Source organism: Neolamprologus brichardi, chromosome 15 (assembly GCF_056152115.1).
Source record: "Neolamprologus brichardi isolate AB-2024 chromosome 15, ASM5615211v1, whole genome shotgun sequence".
Taxonomy (NCBI): domain Eukaryota; kingdom Metazoa; phylum Chordata; class Actinopteri; order Cichliformes; family Cichlidae; genus Neolamprologus; species Neolamprologus brichardi.
The window spans coordinates 37,869,208-37,883,925 of record NC_142118.1 but is presented as its reverse complement, the minus strand read 5'-3'; the positions used below and the strand labels follow the sequence as shown (position 1 = coordinate 37,883,925).

The following is a 14,718-nucleotide window of genomic DNA, read 5'->3' as shown; positions in this document are numbered from 1 at the left end:
TACAAGTTTCACTGCATATTCTCTCAGGATATGCTTTCAAAATGACATTGCAAAGGTCTGTATACAGAGCAGTTTACACAATATATATATACACATTACATATTTATAAACTAACCGTCAAATAGTTTATATTTAAGGCTGCCTGCTGGAAAAGTAAAGTTATCAAAAACAGTTACTGCAGTAGGAAATCTGCTTCATGTGCCAGTACTGCTTTTCTGGGGGTGGGGGTGTGCATCGTTATGTCCGAGCTGGCTGACTCATGCTGACCAGATGATCGTTAAATCTACGCAACATGTTACGAGAAACTCAATACTGCTCACATCAAAACGAACGGGTCATCATCAAAACGCTCAGGTGGAAAAGAAAAGGTCAGTCGTGTGTGGATGAAAGAAGTTCGCCACTGGTCGGTCAGTACGCTACGTTAAGGCCAGCGGGAACCCATCAGAGTGGAGCTCCTCTGTAATGAGATCCCATTTTATACTAACAGTAGAGAAGAACATACACTACAACCAATATTTCTTTTTAAATAAGTATAATATAATGGTTGGATGACAGCGGAGCACCTAAATATTTCAACACTCGCAGCCTGGCTCACAGGTCTGCAGTCAGCAGTGTGCCCACATGTCCCAAAGACAGACGCACGGGGCTTCACAGTCAACACTGCACTGGGATCTGTCCAGGAGGGAGAGTAGGAGGAGGTTTCACCGACGGAGCCTCTTCCTACAGTTTGTATTAATCTCCCAAAACGAGCTCACCACCACCATTTATGAGCTCTCCAGGGCATCCAGGACTTTCATGATCTGCTGCTTGATGACCTTCGTGGCATCGCCCGCATTGGGAATCAAATATCTGAGACAGAGAAACAGACATTAGCTGAAAGGGAAAATGTTAACAAATCGTAAAGCCACTACTTTAAAATTCATGTCTGATTAGTTTTTCATCCGTGTGCAGACGAGCACCTCTCAACCGCTGAAATCTCCACCCCAGCTGAATTGTTGGTTCCAAACTTGAACGTGATCAGCTCTGGGTGCTTCTTTTTGGATGTGATCTTCACCACTGAGTTCAGCGCTTGTCTGGACTGGATGTAAGCAAAGCCCTTCCTTGTGGCGATCTCCCTCAGGCAGTACATGTGAGTGGCTGTGATCAACAAGTGACTGGAAACAAAAGAAGAATCACTGTTAGGAGTTAATGTTTGATAAGTGGCCGCAGCGCTTGCTTGTTTATTCGTTTCTCGTTGCACAACGAAGCCAAACTCGTCCACCCTTGACAGCCAGAGAAGGATGTCAAAAACTGTGCTCAAGAAGCCAAAAACATACTTTCACCTCAATGGGAAGCATCAAGATTTCAGTGAAGAAAATTTAATTATCAAGAAATGTTGGTCATTCACATTTTCTCCTCTTCTTGCAAAGACACTTTACTTTGAAAATCCTGAAAGTGCCCAGGACACTCGCAATGAGTTTCTTAATATTCAGTCGATTAACAGGGCTGTGCGATATGACCCAAATCTGATATCCCGATATAAGACATCTATCGTCCGATAACGATATAAATCACAAAAATGTAACATTTTCTGTAAATTCTGTGAATCTCGGGCAGCTCGACTTGCGTGAAGTGTTTCCAGCTGCGCGTCGTGTAGCTGGAGTCGAGTGTTTTAATCGATGCATGAAACATTTTTAGACACAAGTTGTAAAGGCCGCCGTTTCCTGTATTTATTACACAGCGTGCTGCGGGGAAAAGTCTGTTCTAACGTTTGAGTCTAAGGTTTATTTTTTAGCACCTGGCGGCTCTTTTTTACTTCTCATCTGTAAATAATCTGCTCTTTCACGAGATCGAGTTTATTTTGAAAAGTCTCAACAGGATCTTGAGTTTTATTGTGAAAGGCTTACGTGGAACATAAACAAGCGGTTACCGTCGTTGTTGCTTTTTTTTTTTTGTGTCCCGTTTGGATCTTTAGCCATCAGAATTGTTGTCTTAAGGCCAAGAAAGATGCCAAGCGGCCTTGCCATATTGGTCCATTTGATTGACCTTTATTATAATTATGAATTAATTTTATTTTCGGTTGCTACAAACGGGACATGTTAAATAAGTTTTACAACATTGAGACATGACTGGGGGATAGGACAGGGAAAAAGAATGAAAGAAAGAGAGGGAGAGAAAGAAAAACAGAGGGGAGAAGAGACGGTGAGAAAGGGGGGAAGAAAGGAAGAAAAACAAACAAAACACCTGGATCACCTGTATGGAGGAAAAAAACAGAAGAGAAAGCAAACAAAAAAAGAGCAACATAATAAAAACAGCACCATCACAATAAACTAGCTAGCAGTAGATACTAAATATTAAACGATATTGTGCAGCACGCAAGATAGACAGCGCACAATGTGCTTTTACCGTCATTGTTGCTAACGACAACGCATAAAAACAGGCGTTTGTCCGTCAGCAGTGTGGTTATATTAAATATAAGAGAAAGAGAGAACTTTAATAGATTAATATAGCCACTACAGTGACCATCAAAACCATGAAAACATATTGCCGTAAACAGTTTATTTTGCGACACCACGAAACAAACGATAGCATAAAATGAAACGATAGATGTTTTTATATCGTCATCCGATATATATCGTTATATCGAACAGCCCTATCGATTAATGCTGTCAAATTTAGTCAAATGCTGCAAAACATGTGGGATGGTGCTTTATAGCGCAGATGGATAATGATCCGAAGCTTCCTGCAAAGCCAACCCAAGAGTTTCTGAAGGAAAGGAAATGGCCAAGTCAGTCACGTGATCTCTTTTCAGTTACTGAAAGCAGAAAGACTCAAACAAGCAGCAAGTGAAGGCAGACGCAGTAAAGGCGTAGCAGAGGAAACACAGGATTTATTGAGGTTCACGGGTTCCAGACTTTATCCAACTATTAAAAACAATCCTTGTATTTAAACTTATGTTAACTTGTTCAATTAATTTGGAGCCTCTGAAAATCAGGAACTATGTTCAGGAAGCAGTGAAGCACCTTACCTTAGTATTTAAAGACTTCAACCTGCCCTTATTATGGCTGCCATGCAATATGCTTCAAGGTCACTGTACTCATTTAAAAAGTTTCCTAAACAAAGCTGACAGCTTACCTGGGGAACATGTGACCTGTTTCTTTCACCTCGTTACATGGAATATGATGTTTTACATCAGGTTTGTTTATCCAGGTCTGAATGTTGACGATCTCCTTCCGGTCATCATCAGATATGGAGGAACTGTCTATCTCATCTGGCAGGAAGATCAGATGGAAGTAATCATTTTGTTTTTCAAAGTAAAAGCCTTCACAATGCTTAAATATTTCACAAAATAATACCCTCTTCTAATTGTAATCTGCATTTGCTGTAATGTTACCTGTATCGTACTCTTCTTCATCAGCAATACTGAACACAGGCTTCACTCCCCGGTAAGGTTTGCCGACGCGGTCGCTGCTGCTCACATGCCTGATTACAGAGGGCAACGAGGCAGGTCAGAGCATTATAGCCACACTAGATAATTATACATTAAGTGCATTAAACAGTTTGCACACAAACATCAATGACATGAAGACCTCCAGCCTGCAGTAAAAAAACATTAGCCCACTACTGCCACAGGTTGTGCTGTTAAATACAAAAAGAGGTTAAACGAGACATTTCTAGCTCGACATCTGGGTTACAGATTAGTGGTTGTATGATATTCAGGGCTTTTTAAAGCAAATTATAGTTTATTTGATGGTTTCGCATAGCCCTGACTATCATCTGAAAGAACTATAATGAAATGGAAAGACAGACTTTTCAGTGCATCTCCAAGCAAACAAAGGTGAAGCCAAAGGCCTCGGTGAGTTAGACTAGGAAACGACGACCTTGTGGATGTAAAGATGACTCAATGCTTCCTAAAAGGCTGGAGCAGCTCCGACAGTGCAGACAAAACAGCAGTTTTATGTTGTTAGTGAAAGCATGAAGAGAAACAGTATCTCATAGACAGCCTGCTGCCCGTACTGGATGGGAACGTGTGGTGTTGTTACATGAGTGTAGGCAGGTGTAGGCGGAGATGCTGATACTAAGCATGCGTTAAAGTCTCCAAAATCCTGAGGAGTGGTGCGGGTCTACAGCCAGTGGGCATGCCAGTGATAAACATCTCAATGTTTGGGAGCTCTTACCGATCTGGAATCACCTTCTCTGGCCAGGGTAGATTGAAAGATATTCTATTATGGGATAAGGCACAAGGAACTTAATTTCATGACAGGAAATATGGAAAAGCAAATATGGTCTGCTTTAATGTTTTCAGTCAGCTGCAAATATGCACTAAACCCAAACTAGCAGGATGTCAAAAAACGGTAAATTTTAACTGTTCTGGCAGAATTTCATTTGAAGAGCGATCAGTTGGCTCTCAGAAGGCTCTCTGGTACTTTGGTGTTTTGGTTTTTAGTATTTGATGTGAGAAGAATCACAAATTAGATTTTTTTTCAGTGTTATAATATTAATTTGCATTGTTATTGTAGCAAACTGTATGATTTACACAGAAAACGGAGAGTGTGTGTTGCAGTGTGAGCTTCAGTGGTTTGAGGAACTAGTTTCTCACCTGTTGACGGGGGCAGAGGTATTCTCAATGAAGCTGATCATCTTCTCCTTCACATTGACCGACTTGGACTTGAGAGCAAATGTCATTTTGTTGACCAGGGACTTCACACCTTTGCTGTCTCCAGGGCCGCTCAGAGACTCTCCCTGTATTCATGGAAAAATGGAACAATCCGTGCCATCAGACAGAAGATCTCTCTTAACACCTCCAGTGTGGAGCATAGTGTGATGTTTATGTCCTTTATGATAAAGTGGGTTGGCTGGCTCCCCTAACTTCTTACATCAGCTGAGCTGAGGCTGCTGTGAGATCCAGATGTGCTGACGATCCAGTGGACGTACGAGGAGTCGAGCCCCTCGACGTTCATGTCTACCAGGTGCTTCTGAAGAGCTGGAAGTACACGTGTCTCTGTGAATTTTAGCTTTCACAATTTTCTGTACTGCAGTTGTGACCAAAAGACAGATATATAAAAAATGTGGATGCGTACAAGTTTCTCAGAAACATATCTATCTACCCTATATACATACATATATGTACAAGAAATGAATATAGTATTTTAACTTTATTTCATGCTAAATAATGATGATGGATTTGTCCAAACAAGATCCTGGGACAAATCACTGACAGCCACTGCTGCATCGCCTCACCGATGTAACCATTACAAAAACTATAACTTACACATGCACACAAAAATAGGCCTCTCCATGTTCATATTACTTCTCTGTGTGTATGCAGACTAATGTGCTTGTCAGGATTGTCCTTTTCCTACTCACCCATAAAACCTCCTTTTGCGATGCTGACATACTCTTTGTTTTTCTGTAACAGAAAGCTTGAAATGAGCAGATCTGCTAGAACATCATCCATAATATTGCAAAACAAAGATCACAAAATAATTTGTTTTGCCAAACAAGGTCACACAATTCTCATTTTTCCAGTTAAAACTTCCAGTGATTACTACTTTTTTTTAAGCATGAATTATAATGACTTTCCTGCTTCTGCTTCGTTCGTTTTATTTCATAATCAAACAGATTTTGAGAGTTTGAAAAAATCTAAAGGAAACGTTCGTAACTGTTATATGGATCCCACTTTCACAGCTCACCTGCAGGAAATGTGCCAACACCATGTTCATGTACATGTCTTCCTCTTCTCTCCCGCTGCCCATGAAGCACAGATGCTCTCCGCTGGCGATGGAACCCGACTCTAAAGACTGCTTCTGTGTCTCCAAGAGGGACTTCACAGAGAGTGCAAACTCAGATGGGTTCTGGAGCATCTGTAAGAAGACATAAAGCTTGTTTTATATTCGTTTACTGCAAATATATTTTTCAACGAATCCCTAAAGCCCCTATCCCTCACCAGGTCTGAGTCCAGGTGGAAGGCTGTGGACAGATGGCCAGCATTGTACTGCTCTGCAGGCCGGCAATCCACCACGAAGAAACGTACCCCATCCTAAAAAAAGAAGAAAAAGTTCAGTTTCCTCACATCCTCTTTCTTCCTTAAACTCACAGGAAAAACTTGAGAGCTGTTAATAATTTCCCTCTCAAAGTGTCACTGACCTGCTGCAGCTGGTTTGCCTGCAGGATTTCAGGGACAGACACAGGGAGGCACAACGCCTGACTGAGGTCAGTGTCCTCCTCTTTGAGCGCCACCAAACTGCTACCAAACAGATTCTGATTCATCTACAGAAACAGACAAAGGGAAACAAACAATGAGGTTTTTTTAGATGCTGCCGTTGTCTCTTTGTTTATATTCAGCACTGCTCAGTTTTGATTTGCTTCACCTTTCTGAGCGACAGAGGGGTTTTGCTCTGGTAATACTGGGCCAGTGAAAACAAGTCTTCAATGTCCTCGGACTCCAGGAGAGAAGGAGACGCTTCCAGCATTTCTGGGATGAAATTTTTTTCCACATTTAATTACATTAAACAGACATTCAAAAACTGTACAAATGAGAAGAGAGGAACAAACTCACTGATAATGTCCTCTTTGCTTTCTCCCTCTTGTGTAAGTATGGTCTCTCTGAGGATACAAACAAAAACAAACGTTTAGAGCTGGCACAAACAGCCACGAGCTGGATTATCTTTCTGGCTGCATACTTGGCATTGACGAGGATGATAAGCATGAGAAAGAAGATGAGAAAAGGGTCCGCCTGCTGGAGGTACGAGTCCCACAATGTCTGGGTAACTTCAGGAAGGCAGTGGCTTGAAAACAGACTACCCAGCTGTGGAACAGAGACAAACACAGACGCATCGTTTGCCACATGCAGAGCAGTGTTACTTGAGCTCTAGAGCTGCACAGGTGGAGAATAGCTGATGAAACATGGAGTAAATGTATGTGAACGAATATGACTTCTGCAGGGGAAAAATGCTTGTACCAACTTTTATTTCACCAAAATTGAAGCTGTATGACTTTAATTGTTTTTGACTGAATCTTTTTCTGAAATGGGGCAAAAATGTTGTAAAACTTATTTAACATGAGGCAACATACCCAGTTGATGGCATACGAGTCTGGTGTGATCTTTTTGGTGTCCAAGAACGAGCACAGCTCCGGCTCGTGATACTGCAGCAGTAGTCTGTACAGGTGGAAGGGTCGGCCTTTGGGCACACAGTCGCTGAAACGGAAAAGCTTTTACAGTCAAAGCCTGCATGTCTGTGTGAGTGGGGTGAAAAGGATAAGGAGGCTGAGATGACTCACCGAGGGATGTATTTGTTCATGATAGCATAGAAGCAGTTGTAGAGGTCGCTCCGGGGTAGATGAAGCCCCAGCAGCGGTTTGAGCAGGTGCGGCCAGCTGAGCTCAGGAGTGAAAGTGATGTTACGCGACTTGCAGTAGAAAGTGATGACTGACTCAACGTCGGACACCATTTCACTCCTCTCGTCCTCTGACACTGCCAGCTGGTCTAAACATGGGACACACGGAGGGGGTCGGCGGTTTTAGTTGTCTTTTCCAAATAGGTCAAGTTTTTTTTTCTTATTGATGCATTAAATGATGTCATTATTATCAGATTTTTATTCAATTGAATCTCTCCCCATAGTTTCATGTCAGCATATCATCTAAACTTGTGACAGCTGTTCCTGCTCACAGCTCCGTACCCCTTTAAATAAATGACGGGACTTTTGGTTGGAATTTCAAATTAGAGGAGGGTGTGACAAAGACTGGAGGGGGGGGGGGGAGCTATTCTACTGAGCAAGAAGGGAAAAAGTACAAAGGCTATCCTAAATCGTAAATAAACTCCTCTGCATCTCTTCGGCAGCAAGAGTGCTGCTCCACTGAGGCTTTTTTGCATTATGGAGGGCGGACAATGCTACCTCAACAAGGAAGCGTTAGTATCTTCCCACACCAACATCGGAAACTCACAGGAACATGACAGGAAACTGAGATTAGGGAGAAGATTTAAAACTTTAAAGAAAGCATTGTTAAACCAAACATAACATTTCTGGAGGATCAACAGGGCTTCAGAAGTCTTAGCAGTAGATCACCAACATCACACAGGCACAAACTCTCATATTCAGCCAATTTGCAGCGCATCATATCAGACAAGAGTTGCAATAAGATAAACTGCAAAAAGCAGATTGATGTTATTACTAAATACTTTGTTTTTTGTAGACGGTCGTCTCAGAGCCAGCTGCACACAGAGACCAGTGCTATTAGTCCAGAACAGCTCTATTTAATGAAAACGAGCTTTTAGTTTCTTTTCTGACTTAAAGATAAGACTTAACATGCTTTATGAGTTAATAAACCAAAGAGTTCAAATATGTGAATTTTATCCCTAATTAAAAAAAATCTTATCTAAGCCGAGCTTGTTTTTCCCCACAAATATCCAACTTTAAACTCAAACAGCCTAGAATGTTTTTTCTTGAATTTTAGCCGCTTAACCTCACCAGCCAAACCCAGTGGATCTTAAATGTTGAGATACGGAGCCGAAAACCAAAATAGAGCAAAATTCCTGACACAAATAATGCACCGACTTTTACTGAAGTAAATATTTATTCTCAAGTTGGATGTGCCAGAAAACGCTTGAGAAACTCACTGCAAATCCAAAAGTCAGGACTGTGTCAACTTTTTAGAGGCACCGACATTTACTCACCGATCAGCTGCTGACTCCGGTTATGAATGAGCTTCTGTTCTGGTAAATCAAGGACACCGTCCCAGGAAGCCAGGCTGTCGCCTTTTCCGGAGACATTGAGAGCAATCTGCAAAAACAAAACAAGGATTCACTGCTGAGCATGGGGAGAAAAGGAGGCCTGACATTCAGGAAATAAAGACTGATCTGCTATAAGTGGCCAAAGTCTCACTGCACTGATGGACAACAAATTCATACACATGAATAAAATATTGTAGCAGCTGCTGATATTATTTTTGGAACATTTTGAGAGAAAAAAACTAAATTAATAAAAAAAAAAATCTCTGCATCCTCTAGTTCAGCGGTCCCCAACCCCCGGGCCTCGGACCGGTACCGGTCCGTGAGTCGTTTGGTACCGGGCCGCGAGAGTTGAAGCTCAGGTGTGAAATGTATAGTTTTCAGGGTTTTTATCGGTTTTCAGCGTTATTTTGTTATCGTTTTTATCGTTTACTTGGTTTTCCTGGGTCTTTTCACGTGTGTTATGAATAAATCTTCTTTTTTTAGGTACCGGTACTAGTTTTATTTTGTTGTATTTATTCGCGACACCTTAAAGGCCGGTCCGTGAAAATATTGTCGGGCATAAACCGGTCCGTGGCGCAAAAAAGGTTGGAGACCGCTGCTCTAGTTTACCCCAGTACAGCTGCAGAGCGATGAACAGGTAAAACAGGCTCCAGATCTCAATGAACTTGGCACGCAGCTAAAGCAAATAATGTTTTTGTTTTGAAAGTAACAAAGTGGTAAAGATACGTTTCTTCATGTCTCCCTTAGGGAAGCCATATTCACTCACCGACAACTTTGAAAGTTCATTTGATATCTTTAGATTTTTTATGAGCAGTCATTTTCATACCTCCAGGCTGTAACATGTAAACCACACGATTACAGACTTTTTATTCTTTCTTTTTTTTCAAACACACAAACACTGAGTTATCAAGTTGAAGCTGCAGGAATGAGAAGACCATAGTGAACGCTCCAGATTGCAGCATCTGCTTTGATGCGAAGGTTGAACCAGTGTGTTGTGTTAAAGAGAAACCTGACCATGAAGGGAATGTAGTTGATTAACTGGTCAACCTGCGTTCCCACTCTCACTTATGATCAGAATGAGACTGCAGATACAAATGGTAGAAATGAGCTTTCTTCCTTTTGAAGGCCGCCTGCTCTAGGGGAGCTTTTTGAGGTAATCTGGGCATCTGACCAGGATACCTCCTGGACATGTCATATGTTTTAGGCATGTCCAACTAGGACATGACCCTCAGGCAGACCCAGGACTCCCAGAGGAGCTAAAGTGACTGGTGAGGAGGAGGTCTAGGAATTATGGCTTTGATGTGCTATCACAAAACAGATGCCCACTCCACAGAGTTGTTATATTCAGGCTTGTGAAACAGGTTGTTTAAACTCAGAATCCATTACTTTGTTTTGGTAAATGGAGTGCTTAGCTTTAAAAATAAATAAATAAACAATTATATAACATATCAATAAAATGTAAATGTCTGGCCCATGATAGTTTTTGTCATTTCACGTGTGGCCCCAAGTGAATTTCAGTTTATAGTCTATGACTTATACGATGATTAATGGAGCAGTTGAAGAATCTGAAAATGAAAGTGCAAATCTTCACTTTTAGGTCAGAATGTTTTCAGAATTTGACACAAACAACAAAAATGTTTAAGGTTTTCCTAAAGTGAAAAAAGAAATCTTGTATCTGCTCTCCTGCACTGATCAACACTTTGTGTTTGATTTGACTTTAAGCATTATTTGAACTTTTTTATAATAAACCAAATTATTCGATTTTCTGAGGTGTAAAATTAAAAGCTCTCTGAACTTTACACAGTGACTAAAAGGTCTCCTAATGATATTATCAACCAGCCTATTATCAGACACAATAAACATCCCATTCAAAGCTGCTTTACAACTGGGTGTAGCCGAACGTGTCTTTTCACAGGCTGGTATTTTGCATGTGAAGCCAAGACGAGTCAGTCACCAGTCACCTATAAGTAGCATCATTTTTGTCATCCACATGCTTGACATACAATACTGACTCTTGTTATGTGATGTAAGACATAACTGAAGTCTTTTCTTTGGGTGTGCCAACAAGAGATGATCCAGTCTACTCACACCTTAACGTAAGAATTCTTGCCTTCTGTCCACAGACGTACAAAGTATGTTGTACATGTCTAATAACTGTTTGAAACCACAATCTAACAGCTGCAACGTTCTCACCTTCCACATCTTGGCCCGGTGTTCAGCTGACTGCTCCTGGACCTGGATGGTGCCCCTCTCCATCTCCATGTCTGAGCCACCAGAGTCAAGAGCGTCAATGAGATCCTGGTCCCTGTAGAGTAACGAACGGCACAGTTACAATCCCACAAAATATAAAGATAAAAGTTCATAGGCTGAAAACAAAACATAAGATTTGAAGAGTTCATTTTAAGGTAAATTATTACACCAAGGTTCAGAGTAAACCCATGCAAAGGCTCACTGATGCAGAAACAATATTATTACTAATAATTAGAGGTGGGAATCACCATACATCCCACTATACGATATTATCACAATACTTAACGCACGATACGATATTATTGCAATTTTTAAAAATATTTTGCGATATTCAGATTCTGTACATAAAGGTAAACTTTATCAATATTTATTTTATCTAATATCAAAGTCTCACACTCAGTCTTTCTCTCATTTCAGTTTGATTGTTGACAAACTGAACGGTTTGTATTACAGTCTAGTCCAACTTAACTGAATCAACCATCTGGTACAATTATAGCTATTCTGAACTATGCAGTTTATGAAAACTATGCAGCCCCTTCAGCAACTGAAGAATTTGAAAGTAAATTAAAACAAAATATAATTTTACATTAAATAAAAAAGTTTTAAACTTAATTAAAATAAAACATGTCTTAAATTAAAATAAGTAAACTGTCATGTTTATTGCTGCCAAAAACAAGTTAAACACATTTGGACAGTGAAGGAATGTCAGGATTCTTGCTCAGAAAAAGGATCAACATGCTCTGAAGTCAGAGCACAAAAACCTTTTTTGTAACAAAATATCGATTTCTGCTGTCCCTGTATCCATACATTATTAGCAAACAAAATATCACCATACTACACAGTATCGATTTTTTCCCCCACCCCTGCTAATAATACCACTATAAACGACAAAACTGCCAATCTTCAAAATTGTGCTGTACTGTCCGGCACTACGTTTTATTAAGTTCATACATCCATCTTCCCGAGGGGGCTGCAGTGTATGTTACAGAGCAAGAAGTGGGGTACACAATAGACAGGTCACTAGTTTGTCGCAAGGCTAACAAAGACATACAGACAACCATTCACACACATATTTACACCTATGGGCAATTTAGAAACACCAGTTAACTGGTGAAGCGAGAGTAGTAATCACACAGAGAACATGCAAACTCAAAGAAAGACGGGGTCAGATGGTGGATTCAAATCCATGACTTTCTCGCTGTGAGGCAACAGGGTTAACAACATGCATTATTATTAACTTCATATTTAACTCAATCATTATTCACATCTGTGTAATTATGTAAATTATGTCAGCTTTTACTAAATGCCCTGTGTTGTTTATTGCTCTTAATTTACATCTTAATCTTTTTTTTTAATCCATGTTAATTTAACTCCGCATACAGACAGGTGACAAACTCAAGAGGAAAACAATACAGCAACATCATAAAAGAGGACATTCACAGCTTCCCTGTGAATCTGTGTGTTGGTTCTCCAAATCTCCAAAGAGATGAACACCATTTTTAGATATTTCCTCATCTGACGTTTTGATGAAGCCGGAGAAGAACAATGTCTAACGCATTTGTTCAAAATCTCCGATGATTGTAAAGACACATTTATACATATGTATAAAATCCAGGTCACTTTTATAATCACGGAACTCCTCAGTGACCCGTGCACTATGACAAATGGCAGTGTCACATAAAAGATCTTTCTTAACAAAGCAGAAACATTTCACGATAGATCTGAATGGACACGCACCATTCACATCAACAGAGCTAGCAGAGCCCTCTCTGCAGGGCTATCGTTCAGGTTTTTCCTTTAATCTGACACATGAAGACCTCTTTCACGATGCCAACCATCTTAATGGCAGCTGCTTTAAAAGTTTTTAGATATAACCAGCACTTTTCTATAAACTCTTTTCTATATTTCAGAGTAAAATAAAACTGGAACAACAGAGTGAGGCTGGGGTAGATTAAAGGGAAGCGGCTGTAAGCCTAAATATTAGCTGTCCGGCTAACATTGCTACTAAACTTCCCACTGAGGCAGAGAAACCGATAAAAATGTAGACTTCGTCACCGAGCAGACTTAAAAGCTGTTACTTTATCCGTCTGAGATTTATCGACCGGTAATTTATCAGAACCGGGTTAGCTAATTGTCATGTAGCTGGCTAGCTGGTAAGCAGTAACGTCACCAAACTCCAACACTATTTTAAACACAAAAACTCATCTTTGGTTACTTTACACGGAAATCTGTAACAAAAATCCGACGCGACTGTCTGACAATCGAGACAAAGGCTCCGAAAATATTGACTGAACAACAAATTGTCTCACCAGCTGCCCCGAAGAGCTTCCTCCACGGCATCCGCCATTGTTGTGTTGACGGAGACACGTCAGATGTCGTCAACACGCCCGTTATGCGCGGTGACGTCACCGAACAACGAGGGATCGAGATTGACAAGTGAAATCAAAGTGCGATAAGAAACTGATGAGAAAACTACTTGTTTGCTTTGATTTTGGGCGCTAAAAGTTAATAATTGATCAACAAACAGAGAAAAACAGAAAACATCATCAACATGTGCTGACCTCAGACAATCTTCCTGTGATGAAGAAACAATTTACACACAGTGACAAGATCCTAAACGTGGGTCAAAGTTTGTGTTTGTGTGAGAAAGTGTGGGACACATCACTAAAGTCAGGAGTCAGAAATTCTTTATATCTCACTTAAAACATAAACATATGCAATCCATGCAAATAGGTTATACATTTGGCTCTGATTGTCTGAATGACAGTTATATTTATTTGAATGTAAATTTTCCTAACTTCAGATAATCATAAATGGAAACTTAAGTTTGTTTTTTAGATTTTGTGTGGTGGTCTTTGCATATAGATTATAGTTGTAAGTATTGTTATAAATGTAAACATGTTTTTTTTAATAGTTTTGCTTGTGTGCACCACCACAGCTGATTTTAAATTGAACAATCAAGACTTGTTTGAAATGTTTGTAAATTAAAGCCATTGCCAGAGGATTAGTAGTAATTGTACAGTCGACTTAGATTCTGTTTCATGGCAACGTGAGGCCTGTTCTCTTGTTATTCTATAACAAATAACAAAGCAAATAAAACCTATTTTCAAGACAAAATTACAAAAATTGTGTCATGCCCAAATACATATAGACCAGACTACATGAATATTTCTTTTTTCTAATGAACTAATAGTTAAATATTATTTATTCTGCTGTCCATCTTTTCATTGTAGTAGCGATGTATTCACAGATATATTTTTTTTCTTGCCAGCATCTGCAACACCTGGAGCCAGCTCCTTGGCAAACTGTAAAAGTTGCTGTCACAGCTTTACACAACACAGAAATATAGAAACTTTAATACAGAGTTTGTAACATAAGTCAGTATTAAACTACTTCACTGTTATATCCTTACCTCCCAAACAGCTGTTCCTAAAATATTTCTGCACATCGTTATTGGTATACTTAAATACATATTTCAAATATTTATAATGGAAAAAATGAGAGCAAACACCATCACACATTTTGACTCGAATAATAACAGAAAGTTGCTCTTAATGAAATGTTAAATTGTATATCTTGTCTGGGGAAATATCACAGTGATGTTTTTTTTATCAATCCAATGTAATATCAGTAGGATGTCCTGATATCCAGGAGCTGCTGTCAGTGGTCAGACATCCAAATATTTTAGGGGTTTCAACTTCTTCATGGAGCAGCAGTCTCCATGAAGAGTCCATATTCATGTTTAAGGTGCCAGAGCT

The 14,718-nt window shown here is 40.0% G+C and overlaps 1 protein-coding gene across 2 annotated transcripts; it reads right to left on the bottom strand.

Annotated features, from left to right (window-relative positions):
• Positions 1 to 515: 515 nt before the first annotated feature.
• On the bottom strand, positions 516 to 13,326 carry tbc1d23 (TBC1 domain family, member 23). Of its 2 annotated transcripts, XM_006791931.3 has the most exons (19): positions 13,270 to 13,326; positions 10,904 to 11,015; positions 8,654 to 8,759; positions 7,261 to 7,465; positions 7,054 to 7,177; positions 6,663 to 6,787; positions 6,539 to 6,585; positions 6,351 to 6,454; positions 6,127 to 6,249; positions 5,927 to 6,019; positions 5,673 to 5,843; positions 5,347 to 5,389; positions 4,857 to 4,963; positions 4,580 to 4,722; positions 4,158 to 4,202; positions 3,374 to 3,462; positions 3,115 to 3,250; positions 960 to 1,154; positions 516 to 849 (listed from the first exon to the last, which is right to left on the bottom strand). In XM_006791931.3, exons 1-19 carry the CDS (start codon positions 13,305 to 13,307, stop codon positions 765 to 767), a joined length of 2,091 nt encoding a protein of 696 aa, XP_006791994.2. In that variant the 5' UTR covers positions 13,308 to 13,326; the 3' UTR covers positions 516 to 764. The 2 variants fall into 2 exon arrangements, with proteins under 2 accessions (XP_006791994.2, XP_006791995.2); XM_006791932.3 differs by lacking the exon at positions 4,158 to 4,202.
• Positions 13,327 to 14,718: the final 1,392 nt, after the last annotated feature.